Here is a 12,223-nt window from a genome sequence, read left to right as displayed (position 1 = left end):
CTACGTCTTATTCACACTTGTCCTGTATATCTACAGGAAACTTCCCCTATTAGCCATTGGGACGCGCCGTGTCGGGGTTGAGGGCCCCATCCCAGTGTCTCGCGCAGGGTTATGCTTAGTTCTTACTCAGTTCGGAACTAAACCCCCACGTGAGCTGACAAGGTAATAATATATTATGCTGTCCAATACATATGCGTCACATTGCCAGTCTTAAAGATGGCTGACAATAGTGGCCGGCAGTGTGACCTCGGCAACGCTGACAGTAAAAAGAACATTGCATATCTTATTCGCGGTTTCTATGGAATTGATGACAAAAGAAACAAAATGAGTGCAGTAACGTCAAAAAAATGTTAGATATATGAAGTGACCTCTAGATCGTGTTATCAATGGAGTGATTGTCGTATTTACCAAAATGGCGGACATTTACGGCATGAGGTAAGGTAAGGGTTATTCTGCCCAAAGGCAGGTCCGAACCTCCGCAGAGGTGTTCCTGAGCCGGAGTTTACGTGCGGTAGGGTGCCCAGTTTCTTTCCGCTCCTCCATTCCCTTACCCCCACCAACAGCGCGTGGCAACCCATCCAATTCCTGACCACGCCCAATGTTGCTTAACTTCGGAGATCTCACGGGATCCGGTGTTTCAACACGGCTACGGCATGAAATTCATATTAAATATTAATCAAAAACCCTATTATACAACACAAAAATCACAAGAAAACACGAACTCACTTTTAACACCACAAGTAGAACCATTATTATTGCTCGAAAGCAAAAAAAAAAAAGTTCAGTTCTTCTGTATAAGCCGACAAATGACGCAGCACCATTACACATGATCTTACCTACTGGGCACGGAACCAATAGAACCTTGCGCGCAATGTGAACGACCTGACCAGTAGAGTGCAACTAGTTGCAACTGGAAATTTTCCTCATATTACAGCGAGAATCCATTATAATATAAGAATGTCGTATGGTTTTATCTACATTTAATTTCTGTATCAGAAATATTGGACCTTAATCAAGACAGACACCCTCTGCGTCAATGTTCAACATTCAATTCTCTACCTGAATATGCACTTGAAATATAGAACTCAATAGAAGTATCTGTGGACTTCGCGTTCAATCGGCATTTTATACTTTTAATGTGCAATTTTAGAGCATTCACTAAACAAGGGCATATTTTATCATCATTGTAAAAAATCGTGTGATACCATTCTTACAGTCTAATTGTGATTGATGTAAAACTTGATTTTTTTTTGTTATTGATCAGTACAACATAATTTTATCTAGCAATATTTCATCACTCCACCATTGTATATGTACATCATCGCATCACATACACAGTTCACTCTTTTACTTTTTATTTCCACAATGTAATTTTGTTTCAGGACATCAGCAAATGAATAAGTGTATCTTAGTTAGGCTGGTGATGACCCACATAGGGTCGAAACTAGTCCCTTGATAACATATTGTAATGTATTTATAGACATTGCAATTATTGTGCAGTATTGAGTAGGTGGAATAAACATTGCAAATTAGGCTACGTGTAATCTTAATTCAATACGGAACCAATAATGAAAGTCATAACCTTGAATTTGATTCTTTGTCAGATATTTTCGGCTCTATTCTAAATTCACGCAGTGAGACAGTGTACACAAAGCGCTTCTATCTTCCGTACTTGAACTGCGACTGAATCTTGGGCTGAATAGTCGCTTGTGCGCGCAGATTCATTCATTTCCATGCGACTCATTCCGAAAGCGCGACTGTTGCTTCACCAAGAAAATAGGTGCGGTTGCATCTCCTTAATCGCTGCGATTTTACAGTCGCGTGCATGTATTTCTAGCAATGCGTTTCATTTTTGCGGCTTAACAATCGCCCGATTATAAATCGCAAGTGCGTGTCTAGCCTCAGGCCGCGCACTACTTGTTGGAAAGCCTGACTGTAGCACTCGGACGAATACATGAACTCAATTTTGACCGTGGTGGAAAGGATTTTTCGTGTTTCGCATGAGCAAAGCCGCCATCTACTGGTATAGGGCTGTGTTGGAAAGAACCTAAAATCAACATGGCCGACGCATCGGTTGAATATAATCAAACCTGTGATACATAAAAATAACCTTCTGATTATCGTACTGAATTGCTAAGTTGTCAATAATAACGTACACATTTAAGTATATCATGTTAAGGTAAAATAACAAAATACAGAGCATTTTAAACTAAACTTAAACATATTTGTACACTAATGACAGTGGTACATCAGCGATATTGAACAACACTATTTGTATGACTAGAATTCTCTCAAGCTCATGCAATACATGTAACGAGTCAATTGTAAGATTAGATGGTGTATCCGTTGACAAAAAATAGCAGGGAAGGTCAATAATATATTATTTCATGGATTTGACAATGAAGAAATAAAAATCGACATCTACCCTATTTTCTGCCATACGCAATACTTTTCAACCTCTGTACCGGTACGTCTGTACACACGCTACATTCCTGATTCTTAAAGCAGTTAACTATTTTCATTCACGAATGCTTTACTTGGGGTAATAGAACCAATGCTATCTAGACATATAGCCTATTCAGATAAGCATTATGTGAAAAATTAAAAATATAAGTCTTCTCCATGTACTAGTATGGTCCCTAAATAGGTAAGATAGGATTGCATTCTAAAATAACAGCCCTGGAGAATATTTGATGCGTTTCAAAGAGTGGCAGTTTTAATTCAGTCACCAATGATCTAAATTTAGGACTGCAGTCCAAGAGACATATTACCTATCAGTTGTTTACCTAGTCTTTTCTTAAATGATTTAAAACTAGTTGGAAATTTGTCAAATTGGTGTAGATATAATAAGAGGCACCAATGGTAAATTATTCCAGTCTGTAATTCTTCTTCCTATAAATCAATACTTGTTTTAGAAATACATCTATTTGAATGACCTTTCTATTACCATAAGTTTTCACAGTAAATATAATAGCCTACATCGTTTAAGAAAATTATTAGAAACATAACCTTGTTACGAATTTCAATTCTCTCATTGTAGTTAGTCTTGGTCAAAGTCTGGTCTTGTCATGAGCCAAGACCGACTCCATTCAAGGCCATCTCCAATATTATCAGGCCTCCATACAAAATCAACATGGCTGACGCATCGGTCGAATGTAAACATGCCTGTGATACATAAACATAACCTTCTGATTATCGTGTTGAATTGCTAAGTTGTCAATAACAACGTTCACATTTCAATATACCATATTAAAATAACAAAATAAGAAGATCCATCTGAAAATATAGAGCATTTTAAACCAACTACGATACTAGACATAGGTCAATAGGTCAGAAGCCTATTTGCAGGAAACATATTTGTGCACTAATGACATTGATACATCAGCGATATTGAACACTCATTTTATCACTAGAATTCTCTCAAGTTCACGTATTACATGTGAAACGTCAATTGTAACGTTGTATGGTGTATCAGGTTGAAACTATTTTATGCAGGGAAAGTCAATAATATCACAGTGTTCTCCTTAGGACCTTTTTAATGGGCGCACTGCCCTGCCGTTTTTACATAATCTAGATATGTGCAAGTTACATGATATTAATACATATTCGAGTTCATTGAGTGCTATAAATTAAAACCTATATACTGTAAAACTGTTTATTTAAATGATAAATCTTCATTATTGTCAGGATAATTGTGTCTCTTACATCGGAGTTTAAATGTTAAGCTTGACTATCACGTAGTGTCGTGCGCAAGCGGTGTCTGTATTAGCGTGCAATTATATGCGAGCATTCAGTTTCGCAAGACGTCGCAAACCCGTATGGCACTCCTCAGCAACCGAATGATTTCTGGTGTTAAACGATTATGAACGAGCAATAGAACACTTGAAGTTCAACATACTCTGTTATGTCTTGTTCGTGATAATAACACTAAAATCGTTCAATTTTACGGTTAACGTTTACCTGTCTGATATTGTTAATGCCCTGAAAGGAATAAATTGAAATTTTATCATATTAATTTTTTATGTAGTGTTCCCCGCTGCTCAACTAATTCCTGCCAGCCGGCTGACGAAAATTTCTGAGGAGAACACTGAATATACTTATTTCGTGGCATGACATTGAAGAAATAAGAACCGATATCTACTCTATTTTCTGCACTACACAATACTTTTCATTCCCTGTACGTCATTTCACACACATTCCTGATTCTTCAAGCAGTTTACTATTTTCATTCAAGAATGCTTTACTTGACGTAATACTGTAGAATCAATGCTATCTAGACGTATAGTTACGCGAGCAATATGTGGGAAATTCAAAACATAAGTATTTTCCATACGTAAGTCCATGCTTTTTGCTTGTTGTTTAAAGGGGCCTATCATCTAATGTCGTCCGGTTCCATGGCTAAATGGTTAGCGTATTGGCCTTTGGTCACAGGGGTCCCGGGTTCGATTCCCGGCCGGGTTGGGAATTTTAACCATAATTGGTTAATTTCGCTGACATGGGGGCTGGGTGTATTTGTCGTCTTCATCAACATTTCATCCTCATCATGACGCGCAGATCGCCTACGGGAGTCAAATCAAAAGACCTGCATCTGGCGAGCCGAACTTGTCCTCGGACACTCCCGGCACTAAAAGCCATACGCCAGTTCATTTTTTCATCTAATGACATTGGCCCGTATACATACGTCCAGGAAATAGGTAAGATAGGATTGCATTCTAAAATAACAGTCCTGGGGAACATCGGGTGCGTTTCAGAGAGCGGCAGTTTCCAATAAATAATATCCATTTAGGGCTATCGTCCAGGGGGCAGATTACCTATCAGTTGTTTACCCAGTCTTTTCTTAAATGATTTCAAAGAAGCTGGAAATTTATCAAATTTCAATCATGTTTCGAGGTGTTCTGTAAATTTTTACATACATCGGAATTGTTTAATATTGTTGAATATGATAGTACGCACCCTTGGTAAATTATTTCAGTCCGTAATGCATCTTCCAATAAATCAATATTTGTTTTATTTGATTGAACTGTCTATTGCCGTACACTTTGAAATATAATGGCCTACCTCGTTCAAGAAATTTTTTAGAAACATAATACTGTCACGAATTTCAATTCACCCATAACATTTATTCTGATAATGATTCACCTGTTATATTCCATATGTTACACTTCAGATAATCTTTGTCTCTCACTAGTAGAATTGATTTGAAGTTCTCTGGTGGCACACGAACTTTCGTATAAAACACATTAACACTCAAATCGTTGGTCAGTAAATACTTACTGCAAGTGGCAGTACATCAGTTGATACTATATCCTCTAATTTAATCAACAGAACAATAAAATAAAATAAATAGCTTTCTCACTTCATATAACCTCAAAATATGTAGTAGTTGGTAAATGGATCTGTACCAACTCAGAGCTTTGGCCTTACCCAGAAAAAATAACTATGAAGTATGCGTAAAATATCCTCTCTAATGAAAAATTTACCCTGGAATATTTTAATGCATCCTTATTAATTGTTTGTAACTACGAAATCACCATGATGAGCACAGTTGATTTGAATGTGAGTCCATCTGCTTTAATATGATTCATATCCAGGCTCACAACACGAATGATACGGTCCTAATACATCATATCAGTTTAAAAATCGAATTTCAATAAAAAACATCACTACACTAACGTTTCCTTATCTAGCCAAACCAACAGAAAAGACTTAACTGATGCTTCACATATCCTCGTGTTTACCTTTGAACAAACCGAATGGGGCGCCATTTTAGCTAATATCGATAGCTTATATATTGAAGATCAAGTACTAGATGGTCTTGCTCACGACTTGCTCTGAGACTCGATCTGGTACCATCTATCGATTATTATTGATGTTGAAACTCGAAATCGAAAAGAAAATGTTAATATGGCGGAGCACATACACAGTTGGTATCATGTTTCGAGGTGTTCTGTAAATTTTTACATACATTGGAATTGTTTAATATAGATGCAGTGTTATGTTGTTATTGTTATTTGAAGTTGGTGTCCTTACGTAGTGATTTCTTCTATTATTGTGACTGAAAATCAATTATGATAATGCCACATTATATACGATGGAAGTCTGTAGCTTCCAAATTGTTCAAATTGCGTTATATTAATGTCAGGAAGTTCAGTCAGGAGAGAAGTTTGGAAGAAAATGCCGAGATTCTAAGAATTCTATTAGGTATAGATTAATATTTCAATGTATTGTACCACTTGTCATAATGAGGACACCAAAAAATAACCTGTTTCTTCATCACCGAAAATTTTTGTTTGTTTTTAGGGTGTTCTCATGAAGAAAGCTCAGACATTTTAAGCAAGAATGTTCCACTGCAGAAATTGGATCATGGCGTATTGGAGAGATCCATCCAAATGCTGAAAGTAAGTTATCTAGTTAATTAATGGGTAACAGTACTGGCGGCAAGTGCCCTCCCGTTCTTGAATTGCCTGTTATTATTTCATTTAGTTGCAAGGAGGGAGGTTATCATTTGGACTTACTTACTTACCCTGTTCATGTGGTAATTGGCACAGTAACAATATTGACATAACACCCCCCCCCCCCCCTCGCTTCTCATCGCAGGCATCCTACGGCATGGCGGTATAAGTTGACACTTCGCAGCCCGAGGTTTATAACATTATAAGGAAGTGAAAATAATGCAAATCTTACTTGGGTAAAACTTCCGTATCCGGTGTGCGAAAGTCAGGTTAGAGATCCAACATGGCGCGACTCGGGCGACATCACGCAACACTAAGCAGGCTTGCCAACTTATGGATTGTTAGTGACAAGACCATTGGACTGGATTGGTTAGACCATTGGCCTGGTGGGAAGCAAAGGGGGTCTGGGGGCATAAGCCCCCAGGTTAGAAGCCGCGGAGCGGCCTTTAGGCCTCTAGTATCCCGCGTGACAGGAAAGGGGGTCTGGAAGGTGTATTTAAATAGATGTTCCGATAGGTAGCCAAGGAAATGCTCTTTTTTCCGTCCAGAAACAGGTAGGGATTCTCTAATGTTCCTCCACTTCCTCTCAATAGTGTTTGTATGCACTACGAGTTCTTCCCCCGTGAGACATTCCTCATTCAAGGCGTGGACGTGTTCGCTCTTCTCCGTGTCCACAAATTCCACTGAATGGTTCACTTTCGGGTGGAGAAATCCCTCGTCCTGGAGGCAGTTGTAGGCTCTCCAGCAGTCGGAGATTATAGTAGTTCCGGGCAAGATGTAGTCTTTAATAATGGCGAGTAGTGTAGCGCTGTCGCGGGATTCCACAGGCACAACGAAAAATTTCTTATTATTTTCGCGTTCAACCCCACCAAAAACCCACTGACCTTCCATGCGACGTCCGCGGTTGTACATTCTTTTGCCAAGCTTGGCCTCGTCTATCTCGACAACTACACCTACTCCTCCAAGTCGTGTAGAATGTTGAATGGACCAATCTTCACAAACTTCCCTACAGTACGAGGACCAATATGACACTGTTTCCGAACTCACTTTGAGCTCAGACTCAATTAATGAGTAGTGGGGTCTATTTCCCAGTAGCCAGTAAGCTACGAATGTTATAACTTTCTGCGGAGAAAGGTGTGCTTCTATAAAGGTACCCGTCTTCGCAGACTGTTTGAACCAACACGTGCGTTTCTCACACGAGAAAAAATACCGGCTTCCAGATACCTTCACTTCTCGATCCCTACCACAGACTCCACAGGGATTAGCTCTCTTTATTATGCCATGACTTATTATAAAATCCGTGAATTTTACTTCGTCACAACACAAGGTTATAATGCCGCGAATAGAACACTCACATCCAGCACACGCCATGACACTAGTACAGTGGCGGTTTTCTTATTTTTAGCCAGTCATAGTTTTCTTACGTTTACCGAACTTCGAAATTGGCGGTGAACTTTGAAATTCTTGGTTCTCTTAATTTCAGCAAACATGGCAGCCCTGTACATGCACACGGTGCGAGCTCTGCCAGAGACATTAGGAAGCTTGTCCGGCGAATAGGAACACATCGCGAACATTGGCCGGCCAATAGGAACACAGCACATGGTCGCAATCACCTGATTTACACAGCCTCAGTTTTAATTCTATATAAGTAAGAATACTTTTTGGGGCGGGGTGGTGGGTTTCTAGCAAGCATAAAGGAAGGATCTCTCCTCTCTGCTACTTCAGGTATCGTTTCACATCATTTTTATATGATTTCAATCATCCCTAAGTATGCACACCGGGTACGGAAGCGGCACCCTTACTTGGAATTCCTTTTAGAGGAGATATGTGTTCATTGCGATATCTAGGAACCCACCATCCCGCCCTCAGAAGTACATTTACTTTTATAACCTAATAAAGAGCAGAACCCGCCATTGTCCATGGCTGAAGTAGCTACTTGCATTCCATGCCAGCGGCTGGCAACCAGGAATGAGTTGGCTGGAAAATTTATGATGTCTAATAACGGACCATTTATATTGGTGGCAAGCATGAGTCGCCAGTCTGAATCTCGGCAGTTAACATGGTGAGACGGTTATTATTGCAACAGCGTATTTTCTTATGTAAAAGTTATTGTTTCATCTTAATGGTCATGTGAACAATCGTAGCTCTCTCTATTGGTTTGCAGAACATCCTAATGGTGTTTATGAAGTCCATCATTATGATAGGAAGATTAGTGTTTGGTGTGCTGTTAGTGCAAGACGAATAATTGGGCCTGTTTTTTTCAAGACCAGTAAATGCAGAGAGGTACCAAGATGACATTTTGATGCCATTCTTCCATCAGTTAACGGAAGAAGAAATATCGCGTGGGTGGTTTCAACAAGATTCAGCCTCTGCTCATACAGCAGAAGTTTCCCTTTCTTAGAATCTTGCAAGTGTTTGCAAACAGAATGATCAGTGCTGGTCTATTTCCCCCTCGTTCTCCAGATCTAACAGTGTGTGATTTTTACTTGTGGGATAAACTGAAAGAAAACGTGTATCGAACAAATCCTCACACATTGGAGGAACTGAAAGAAAACATTACGAATGAAATCAGAAACATTACAGTGGTAGAACTCACTCGCTTCAGCCAGAATGTGGTTACCAGTTACAATGCCTGTAGCCTATAACCCAGGATGGACGACACTTCCAGCATCTTTTATCATGTAAGATTTCATATAAGATTGTATACACGCTTAAAGCAGGGCGGCCGCGTGCAACATAAGTTCGGCTGAGGCAGCTGCCGTAGCGCAGATTACAAACGCCATGCATTCGGTCTTAGTTTATGAGAGACCCTGTATGTTAAGAGTGTCTACACTGTTTCTACCATTATGACAGCCAGGGTTCCACTAGCCTGCCCCGAGAACTACTTTTATAGCCTAATGAATTGTACCATGCACCAATCTCTCTTAGCTGCCATTGGCTGACATGTAATGGGAAATGACAAAATTCCCAGAAATCAACACAAATACATTCTGTTGCCAAACCGTGCAGAATAAAAATGTTCTCGAGGCCCTACCGATCCAGCCCAATGGTTTTGTCACTATACAGCACACTTCATAAATTCAGATTTCACCTGTATCGAATATAGAATGCTGTACCTTAATTAAGGCCGTGGTCGCTTCCTTCCCAATAATTTGATTAATTTTACTGAATTACTTCCCCACTCTGATGATGATTATTAATCACTGTTTTTTATTTTTATTCCTTCTGTAATAATGTGTTGTTTTACAGATAAGTTATAGTGTAATATTTAGCCTATATTTAACTTGTGTGTTCGACATTAATTACATTAATTACATTTAATTGAGTTAACACCGGCAAGTATGGCTTCCTTCTTAACAAAGTTTCCCTTTCATTCAGGGTCGACGTTTTTGACAAATAGTTTCCATTTCCCTTGGTCTCAAATAGTATTTTATGTTTCCGTATAGTTTCGTATAGTTATTATATGATGTCACTTAAGCTGCTGGCATGTCACTTTCAACATTCCTTTTTTCTGTATCACATGGCAGAGAAACTGGATGTCTGTTGGGTTATTTGTGGCTGAGATTTAATTAATTTTGTTAGGTAAACATGAAGTGTATAGACCCCAAAGATCTTTTTGTGTGCTGATCATTCAACATGGAGTGTCAATTGGACTTTTTTGTGCCCTTCAAAAATCCTCTCACCTCTCCCGGATTTGAACCCAGAATCTGTGGTCTGATCCTGTAGCGCTGATCCCCAGACAGAGCGACCCTATAAAAGAACATGGAATAATAATGAGCTAAGGAAATTCTTCTTCCGTTCATCTGTCGTTAATTTTAGCAAGTGCGTCTAATTGATCCATGGGATTTGTAGGGCTAAGAGTGAACAGTTGTCAATTTTTTCTTTTTTAAAATACAATTTGCTTTATGTCGCACTGACACAGATGGGTCTTGTGGCGATGATGATATAAGTAAGGGATAAGAGTCGGAAGGAAGCGACCTTGGCCTTAATTAAGGTATGAAAATGGGAAATGATCAGATAGAAAGAGACGAGCAGGTCAGCTTGACCATGGAAGAAAGGCCGAGTGTTGCAAGGCCGAAGTAGCTAGGACAGGTTAAGCAGATGCAGGCGACTCGAATATCAAGGAAGTATTTTGACCGAATAAGTGGCCGCACGGTTAGGGTCGCGCAGCTGTGAGCTTGCATTCGGGAGATAGTGAATTCGAACCCCACTGTCGGCAGCCCTGAAGATGGTTTCCCGTGGTTTCCCATTTTCACCCCAGCTAAACCCTTGGGCTGTACCTTAATTAAGGTCATGGCCGCTTCCTTCTCACTCCTATTCCATTGTCCCTGTAAGACCTATCTGTGTCAGTGCAACGTAAAGCAAATTATTAAAAATAAAAGAAATATTTTGAAAAGATTGTTCTGGGACGAGGACCAATTGGACGCCCTAGTTAAAGGTAAGAGAAGACCTAGAGAAGAGAGGAGAAACATGGGATGCCCGAGAAAGGAAAGAAGCATACCTAGACCGTTATAAATGGAGGCACATCGTTCTTAAATATCCTATCTGGCTCGCTGGAGAGAATTCATGATGATGGTGATCAAATGGAAAAACATGAAAAACCATCTTCAAGGCTGCCAACGGTGGGGTTCGAACCCACTGTCTCATGAATGAAAGCTGGCTGCTAAGTGACTCAAACATATAGCCACTAGCTCTGCAATTCTCAAATTAAGATGACACTTGTGTTAGTATCTCACCATCTTTCTTTCCAGATTTTCCTATGTCATATTTCAATTTTTGTTACAGAAGTTTGGTATCCAGCCCGAGGAGATCAAAGAGAGACCTCAGGTGATGTTTATTCATCCAGCTACAATTGAACATCATTCCATGGTTCTGGAAGAAGGTGGCTTTCAAAAAATATCTGTTACTCTGTTAACAAGGTATGTTTGTTTATAGCTCACCAATCTTTCCTTTACTTCAGTAGCTTAAGATCCTTTTCTTGTATGTCACTGCTGTAGAGACCCTGATTTTACATGAATTCAGCTGAAGAAAATCAAAATGTGGGGTGGATTGGCTGCATAATCCAGGTTGTATGATTGTAAGCTTGCATTTAAAAGATTGTGGTGTTGAACCACACTGTGGGTGAGTTTCTTCAGTTTCCCATTTCCTTCCTTTTGTTCATATGCTGTTCTTGGTCTTCCAGACATTGCTGATCACTGTGGCAAACACTATTTGATTTTGTACTGGGTGAAACGGCTGTAGGGCATTGTGGATGTCTGTCAATTGCTTGATCCCATTTGATCATGATTTCATCATCCAGTATAAGCAGAATGAGAAGAAGAAAATAGTTTCATCACTCCCTCCCTTATCCATGGTGATTAACGGGCCAGCTACCGGTTAGCGCTGCAGAGGATACTGCCGATTGCCAAATGTGTTAACATTACAACAACCATGCAGGCTGTGATGGATGGCCAAGACAGATACATATAGAAGGCTCTTTTAACAAAGAGGCTTCATCTCATCATACTCTATCTAGAGAAATTATTTCATGGTATTCAGTGAGGGTGAGAGAGAGTGTTTATTTCCCTAATTCCTCATTGAGGTTGAAAACAGGCTTAATTATGAATATCTTGATTGATCATTTACTTGGATAAGGGAACCTCCATTTTTTATAGGCTACATTGAGGTTAGTTTATTGATAGTTACGTGCCATGATTTCTATATGTAACTGGTCAAGGTGGCAGCAGTGACGAGCTATTAAAAAGAGAGAATAGAGCGTCGGCCTCTCACCG

The 12,223-nt window shown here is 39.6% G+C and overlaps 1 protein-coding gene across 1 annotated transcript in view; it reads left to right on the top strand.

The window, feature by feature from the left end:
• Positions 1-5,911: 5,911 nt before the first annotated feature.
• Positions 5,912-12,223, top strand: part of mTerf5 (mitochondrial transcription termination factor 5) — a 46,420-nt gene continuing 40,108 nt past the window's right edge. The window contains exons 1-3 of the mRNA XM_067158371.2: positions 5,912-6,201; positions 6,301-6,398; positions 11,238-11,371. Of these exons, the coding sequence (XP_067014472.2) occupies positions 6,069-6,201; positions 6,301-6,398; positions 11,238-11,371 (365 nt within the window). The 5' untranslated portion in view covers positions 5,912-6,068. The remainder of the gene's footprint in view (positions 6,202-6,300; positions 6,399-11,237; positions 11,372-12,223) is intronic.

The sequence above is a fragment of the Anabrus simplex genome, chromosome 14 (genome assembly GCF_040414725.1).
Source record: "Anabrus simplex isolate iqAnaSimp1 chromosome 14, ASM4041472v1, whole genome shotgun sequence".
Classification (NCBI taxonomy): Eukaryota; Metazoa; Arthropoda; class Insecta; order Orthoptera; family Tettigoniidae; genus Anabrus; species Anabrus simplex.
Note: the sequence above shows the minus strand (reverse complement) of the source record. Positions and strands in the feature narration are given on the sequence as shown.